The 8,257-nt window shown below is 43.7% G+C and overlaps 1 protein-coding gene across 3 annotated transcripts in view; it reads right to left on the bottom strand.

The window, feature by feature from the left end:
* Positions 1–5,883: 5,883 nt before the first annotated feature.
* sirt3 (sirtuin 3) overlaps positions 5,884–8,257 on the bottom strand; it is a 38,081-nt gene continuing 35,707 nt past the window's right edge. For all 3 annotated transcript variants that reach the window (XM_078944971.1, XM_004066778.5, XM_023951749.2), the window contains exons 5-8: positions 8,134–8,234; positions 7,586–7,747; positions 6,359–6,568; positions 5,884–6,119 (exon numbers count right to left, since the gene is read on the bottom strand). In XM_078944971.1, coding sequence (XP_078801097.1) covers positions 6,108–6,119; positions 6,359–6,568; positions 7,586–7,747; positions 8,134–8,234 — 485 coding nt within the window. In that variant the 3' untranslated portion in view covers positions 5,884–6,107. The remainder of the gene's footprint in view (positions 6,120–6,358; positions 6,569–7,585; positions 7,748–8,133; positions 8,235–8,257) is intronic.

The following is an 8,257-nucleotide window of genomic DNA, read 5'->3' as shown; positions in this document are numbered from 1 at the left end:
CGGTCAGCTAGCTTAAATGTTTTGTATCACTGCGCCGGCAACCAGGACTAAATCCTGGTTAATATGTATTGCTTTTGTAAGTGACCATGTTATAAGCGGGTTAATGGCCTTCGAAGTGTGCGTTATTACTTTTTAACGCACTTCGCGTCGTACGGTTCAGGCTTCCACGGCGTGCTTTAAAAAGTAATAACCGCACACTTCGTCGGCCGTTAACCCTTACTTATGATGGTATAGGTCTGCCTCAGACAGATCAATCTGGGTGATGGGACTTCAACATTTTTGAACACATTTGTTGGATTTGGCTCAGCATTTTGTGAACAGGCACTTCCATGGACGGGATCCTGTTTACACCCACAGACACCAAACGTGGAAACAAAGGCTGTTAAAGGTTATCTCATCACACCAATGGTCATTTCTCCTTTGGTGAGATGGAAGCAGTAGACTCACCACTCTCTCAGTGGGTGAACAGTGGAACCAGAACTCACATGTTCTTCAAATGTGGACAAACCAGGTGGATCCCACGAGGTGACTTGTCCCGAGAGCGAGCAGGAACATGTCAGGAGTAGGAAAGGTGGAGAACCAGAGCCCTTCTGACCTGAAGAAGTCCTAAGACTAAAACAGAAGTACTGAAGGACAAAAATACAGCCCGGAGGCGGGACGGGCCCCGTCACAGGAACCGTCCTTGTTGGGGGTCAGAGAGATGGGGCAGTTCCAGCCAGTCTCCAAACCCATCTCCTCTGCAGACACACCCCCCCACACACACCGCAAGCAAATGTTCAGCTAACTTTGATCACAGAGTTTGCAAGGACGCAATTTTTGTAATACCAAAAAATGAGGTAAAAAGTATGACTGCTAACGAAATTAGCTGGAAAACAGTTCAAAATAAAAAATATTTCAGAAACATTAAGAGAGCAGGAAATTGTTATTCTTTTGGGGAAGTCTGCCAAACCATTTGTTTGTTTTTTGGGGGAAATTTCAGAGGACTAAGAGGTTCCTGAGATGAAGGGATTGGGGAATAAATATAGTTGGATTGTTATTTTAGTAAAGTAAAAGCACTTGTGGAAATATGGAAAAACTGCCTTAAAATCAGGACTTTTTCCACCTGCTCAGTTTTTTACACACTAGATCCAGTTTGAGGAACCTACAGTCATCTTTGGTGAGGTAAACCATGTGAGCATCACCAATGTTTTTTATGTTCTTTAGATATAAGAGAAGACTGCAGGTCTGCATAAACTGAAGGTAAAAAAAGTGGATAACATTTTGTAAAGTAGGAGTTTTTGGAGAGCAATGTCTGCAACTTTGTACATAAAAGCTCACCTTACTGTGGAGTAAGGAACACATCTATCTGGAGCCCCGCCCACACCAAAACCATCACTCACTTCACATTTTCCATTAAAGTTAGCATAAGTTTAATGTATGGGGGGGAGCTTCATCTGCCCCATTATTTCAGAAACTTCAAGTTCCCACTATTTATGACAGGAATGTTTTATTTGTGTTTTTACTTACAAAATACTTTTTAGTGAGGGGAATATTCCTGCAGAGAGGAATATTTACGACATATTTTACAGTTAATTCACGGAACGTTCTCACTCAACTCATAGCTCTTTAGTTTTTTATCTTCCTAAATTTCATTTTTGTCTACGATCAATTTCAGGGCAGCAAAACCATGAACAGATTCTCTTCATGTAGGAAAAAGCTGAATCCTAAAAATTGAACATTGAACCTGTAGTTTGTAAGGAGTAAGCCTCATCTACTTTGTCCTTTGAAATCCTCCTTTTAATTGTGATAAATTTACTATAATTTTTTCTGGATCAGCACTGAAACTGCTCTGCTCAGGATCACCAATGACCTTCTCATTGCAGCTGATTCTGGCCTCCTCACCATCCTCATCCTCCTTGATCTGAGTGCAGCCTTTGACACCATTTCTAACTCCATCCTCTAAACGCTCTCCTCCCTCGGCATCACCTCCACCCCCCTCCTTTGGTTTCAGTTCTACCTCTCAGGCCGCACCCAATTCATTCAGCTTAAATCATTTAAATCTCAGCCTTCCTCCGTCTCTTCTGGTGTACCACAAGGTTCTGTCCTTGATCCTCTTCTTTTCATAACTTATCTTCTACCCCTTGGCAATATTTTCCGTAAATGTAATGTTACTTTTCATTATTTTGCCGATGACACCCATCTCTTTGTATCAAGCAAACCTGACTCATCTCTTCCACTCTCCTCCCTCCACTCCTGTCTATCTAAAATCAAAAATTGGTTAACCTTAAACCGAGCTACTTCTAGTAGGTTCCAAATCCACCCTCTCTAAAGCCACAAGTCTTACTCTTTCCATCGCTTTCACTTTCATCACCCCGGTTCTCCACCAGCTGCACTGGTTCCCCATAACCTCCAGAATCCAATTCAAACTCCTCCTGTTCACCTTTAACTCTTGTGCTATCCTAGTCACTTTGACGTCTGGAGTTGGGTCATCTAGACCCACTAGACAGTGCTCTGAACCTTTTTTCTTCAATGATTTGTGATCTTCACTGGTGTCCATGGATTACATGAAATCTTTATCCACCTTTATCCACCTTTGTCATGGTAGGGAGAACACGTCAATGTAAGGGGGGGGGGTCATCTAAGAAGGCACAAGGGTTATGGCCCTCCATAACCTGGCTCCTCCTTATCTCTCCGACCTCATCCATATCAAAACCTCCTCTCGTTCTCTTCGGTCCTCTTCCACTGTTCAGCTCTCTGTTCCTCAGACCTGACTCGTCACCACAGGAAGCCGAGCCTTCAGCTGCTCACCTTCATGTCGCCGAGACACATTTGGAGTTTTTGTGTCTGATTTGAAAGTTTTGGTTTCGATTTGCAGTACCATGACCCCCCCGTCTCCACACGACTGTATTTCCACCTTTTCCCTTTTTATTCTCTTCGCTCTGATCACTTCATCCATCTCTAGGACAGAAGCACACTCCTCCCAGCTCACACTCTCTCTCAGTAATTTGCCATGTCCCATCCGTCACCTTTATGAATATTTGAAAACAGCTTCTGTAAAAGTGGACCTTTACGCATCTGGACTCTGAAGCTCATCTGCTGTTCCTCAAAAACCCAAGTTTCACAGAGAAGCAGGTCCAGGTCACCAGGCTGAAACCCGTCCGGACGATTGTAAATGTTGTTTGCTGGCTGTGAGGAGCATAGTTACTCAGCCAGGAGAAACAGAGCAGAAAGACCAGCAAAGACACACAAGGAGGCTAAAAACTGCTGAGAGACTGCAGACATGGGAGAGGAAAACCAGGAGAAGAAGATGAAGAAATTTCATCAGTCAAGTTCATCTGGTCACAAAAAAAAAGCTAAATGGAGAATTTGTCATATAAGACGTCCGCCAAACACAAATGCTTCCTGTACGAACGAGAAAAAGTGCCTTTGAAGAACCACAATAAAAGTCAAACAGCCTGAAACAGTGCAGCTTCAGACTGAAACTTAAAGTCAGGTTGAGGTTCCACTATCTGTCACACACCTACAGTAGGTGTTCTCTGCATTTGACCCATCCCCTGGGGGAGCGGTGAGCTGCAGACACAGCCGCACTTGGGAACCGTGGTTTAACCCCCCAATCCAACCCCTTAATGCTGAGAGAAAGTCTGGAATTGAACTCACAACCTCCCAGTCTCAGGGCGGACACTCTATCACGAGGCCACTGAACTAAACACTGTCCTGATTGGCTCCCTCTGCCATCCATCAGTCTTTCCTTTGGGAGAAGAACGAGCTCAACTAAATTAAGAAAAAGCTAGTTACAAAATGAACCACATTTAATGAAGTTATCAGGTACAAACATTAACTTTACACAGAGAATAGTATTATCAGTGTTATTAATATTATTATTTTCTAAATGGAGGATTATGTGTCAACTGTCCTACAGACGTCTCCATTCAGACAGAGAGACTTTTATAACTAAAGAAAGAAAAGGAGAACTTCTCCAAACAGGTTATTCAGGCGTTTCTTCAGAGGAAGCGGCATAGTTATAGTCAATAATAACAATTTGGGTGATTTTTTTCCTATGCTACCGTTTTTAGTGGAAGAAAAACGTTGTAATGAAAATGTAAACAAAACACTTGAACTATTGCCAGTGAAATGGTGAATAAGCTTCTCTGTTATAGCTCTGAATGATGACGTCAGAGCCTACCCAGCCACGAATCTCACCGATGCTCCGTTCACACCAGCCAAAGCGCTTCACAGTCACAGTCCTGTTCCCACACTGACCAACACCTGCCAGCAGCAATGTGGGGTTCAGTGTCTTGCTCAAGGACACGCCGACAGCCTTTAGGACAGATTCGTGACGCTTCCTGTGTATAAAAAGTCTGAAGCGTCTTTAGACAGAAACCCTAAAACCCTCTAATCAAACTGCTGTTCGATGACAGAAATGTTTAAATGTTTGGGTTTTAGGGGGCTAGTGAAGATATGAAACTAGAAAATTCAGACTTCTGGATGGCATCAACCCTTATCCATCTACAGAAGTACCCCATTTGGGGGTCACAGGGTAATTGGATCCCCCTGAACAGGACACTTTAGAAACATGTTGCTAAAGAAAATCCACACAAACACAAGGAGAACATGCAAACTCCACACAGAGGGGGGGCACAGCTGGGATTTGAACCTCAGCTTTCTCACTGTGAGGTGAGAGCACTGACCACTACCCCCCCTACAGCTGCATCATGCGTGTGTCAGCAGCTCCCTCTGCTGGTCAAAACTCAGCACAGCAGCTCAGCAAGATTCTTTTTTTTACAGTTTTTCTCAGTGGCTTTAGTACAATTCTCAGATCAGAATGAAATTCCCCAAACTATTTGTTCAATCTTCACATCATGATGTCACTTGTGCACATCATATAAGCAGTTTCTCACTTCTTTGAACAAGTTGCAATTGCTTTGGTACATCCATGCAAATGATTATGTACAATTCTCTGCTCTTTGCTACATTATCAATTGTTTATGTCATGTTGATCAAAATGTATTATATACTTCACTGTGCAATAGTCTTACTCCTCAAAACACCTAGTCATTAGTTCATCGTATAAGTCATTAACTGCAAAATGGTTGACCAAGTTGTCATAATGTGACAAACATATTTTACTGCATTGCTAGAGAGGATATTCGCTGTGATGTGGATGAGAATTTGAAGAACGACAAGAAGTGTAGGAAGACCACACCAATTCCTACTGCACTGCCTGCACTGTTGTACAGACTATTGTCCTCTTTTTTTTTCCTTTGTGTTACTGTTTGCAGTGGGTTTTTCTATGTTGGTATGACATGGTCTGTCAACAAATTACAATATGAACAATAAAAGTGTAAATGTGAATATTGTCCAGTCTCTTGCAATCAAACAAAAAAGGTGTAACTTACATTTTACAATAATTGTCATCAAAACTTTAGCCATAGTTTCCATCAGAACCTCCCTCTAAAGTACACAGTTATATTGACAACATGACTAAGTCATTTGACTGTCTTGTTCGTAGACAATGACACAAGGACTTGACATTCTGATGGCACTGACATGTTCAATGACATAAAGACTTAGATTTGAGAGATGAACTAAAGATTTTGAGCAAGTTACAGGCTTTAGCAAGAACTCCATAGTGTTTTGCTGTTTGTACAAATTGTTTTGAGAAATGCACACACGTATTTGCAAACTTCAATTCTGATCTGAGAATTGTACTAAAGCGACTGAGAAAAACTGTAAATACAAAATCAAGACATTTTGACTGAATTAGTTGGAAACATTCGGATGCTCTTCCTTCAGTGGCAGATTCTTCTGTGATCATGCCGCTCCACACGGATATTTTAGAGCTGAAACACTGCTGTCCGTGTTGCTTAAAGAGCCTCCGCTGCACTAAATGAAACGAGGACAAACTTGTGTTTCTTTGTTGTCTTTTATTCACACAAACTTCAGATTTGCTGCAGGAGAAATGCTGTGAGGGTTCACATTTCTGCATGCCTCTTTGAACCCTGCAGATTTTCCTGTGCTGCGTGTCAGATTCTCTTCTTCTGTGGCTCTCTGCGTGTTTCTGATCATTTAACGCAGGACGACAGAGAAGAGGAGCAGGTCCAGCGTTCGGCTTGGATGGAGGGAACTCCTCATTCTTCATTCTGAAAAGCAAACGCCACGAGTGAAGTTTCAGGCTGAAACTTGAGGACCATAAAAGGAGTTCCTCGTCTGCAATTGGTTGGCATTTTTCTTCTGACAGGAAAACTGAACACTGAAAATGCAAGACTTCTCTTAAGAGTCTGGTAATTATTGTGTGTTTGTACTTCCATTTTGACGGAGGAGTCTGAATGTGGGGAGAAAACCGCCTCTCAGCATCACGGATGCAGGCGGAGCGGCTCACCTGCTCAACGCCGGCCGCCATCAGCGCCTGCAGCTCCCGGGTCCAGCCCAGAGCCTCCACCAGCGCCTGCACGCCACCCATCACCTCCCCCAGCTGCAAGACGTCCTGAGGGCGCCGCCCCCACACAAACGGCCCCACAGGGTCCCTGTTGATGAGCAGGCGGGGCACAGAGCTGCGCACGGCTCCTGCCAAACTGGCAAAGGGCTCCACCTGTGGGGCGAGCCGCAGCAAACGCAGGAACCTGCTGATTCATCCGTTTTCTGCACTGAAGTTTACATTTACAGCTTCCAGGATCAGCTTTAAGTCACTGGAAAACTACATCATACAGTTAAAAATTCTAAATAAATAGTTTCAAGTACACATCGTAAATTTAAAAGAATTATTGAAAATGTGAAAAATAAAACTGTAAATCTGAAACATGACTTTAAAAACCTCCAGAACCTAAAACTGCGCTCAGGAACGGCGTCTGCTGCTGCCGCCGTCTGCGTCATTCCTGCTCTGATGAACCAAACAAACGGGAATCACGTCCCCACAGCTTCTATGTCCCCATGTCAATCATGTCCCGATGGGCTGAAAGCCCCGCCCTCACGTAAAGCCAGAGGCTCAACTCCAAAATCCAAAAATCCAAACTGAAACTATAAAAGAAGTTCTGAAAGCGAGGACAGAAACGAAAAAAACAGAAACAGCAGCTGTTAATAATAAATATTCATTTTCTTTTGGTAACAAATTTAGATTTATAGTGTCTTAATTTAGGTTTTAAATTCACACGTTTTTTTAAAACTTAAAAAAAAAAATTTCAAACACACATTTAAATTTTTAATCAAATCTTCAATATTTCCTTCCTTCAAGTTTACAAAGTGTACTTTCGAGTTCAAACTGCTTTCATTTTTTTATGTACAGTTTGGTTTTCCTTCCTTTTAAGCTGATCCGTCTTTGACTCAAAGTTTTGGAAAAAGGGAAGAGAGTTTTTCACATTAGAGCGCCTTTCAAAAACCACAGATCAGAAAACTGCTCAGATGGATTTAACTCTATCCAGCAGAGAGGATTTAGTGCAGTTTGTCTTTCGTGAGAATGAGTTTGGATTTGTAGACACCTCTCATGAGAGGCTTTTTCCGGCCCCTTGAAGAATGGCGGCAGCATGGCGGCAGCATGGCGAGGGCTGCGACGGCCCTCGGCACAGGAAAACTGCTTTTCAGACCAGTTCAGACAGAAAGAGGACTTCCTGACCTCCAGTGAGGTTCCCATGATGATCAGCAGGTCTGCCAGAGGGAAATCCGTCAGGTACTTCAGGAAATGGGGGGGCAGTTCCTCTCCAAAGAAGACGATGTCAGGCTTCACGACCCCCCCGCAGGCGGAGCATTTTGGGACGCTCCCGCTCATCACAGCCGGCTGAGGAGACAGAAACCACGAGTTCAATCCCGGCTGGTCCGTTCCTGTCACTGAAGGCTGAGTCTGGAAGGAGAAGTCGTCTTCCAACAATTGATTGGAGTTTTCTGAACATTCGAAGGAACAATATCAGAAAAGCCGTTTTTTTCCATTTTGTATTAAAACGTGTTTCTCAAAGATACAAGTGAAGCACGGTGGTGGGAGCATGACGGTGTGGGAACAGGCAGAGGGGATCATGCATTATTGTTTCAGTTTTCAAGTCCAGCAGTTTGAGAAACACCCGAATAGAGGTTCTTCTACCCCCCCCCGTGCACATAGCAAGTCCAGACGTCTGTCAGGAGTCTGTGGAGGGACGCAGGTGCCCCCCTGGGGGGGCAGCAAGGACTCACCCGGAGCTCCTCCCCCTTGTATTTCTGCAGACATGAGGTGCAGGTGGCTGTGGCAAACGTCCCATGAGCCTCCACCAACTTCTCTGGAGGAATCCCAGCCACTAGATCCAGAGACAGACAGCAG

The sequence above is a fragment of the Oryzias latipes genome, chromosome 3 (genome assembly GCF_053564925.1).
Source record: "Oryzias latipes strain Hd-rR chromosome 3, Olatipes_Hd-rR_3.1".
NCBI lineage: Eukaryota > Metazoa > Chordata > Actinopteri > Beloniformes > Adrianichthyidae > Oryzias > Oryzias latipes.
Note: the sequence above shows the minus strand (reverse complement) of the source record. Positions and strands in the feature narration are given on the sequence as shown.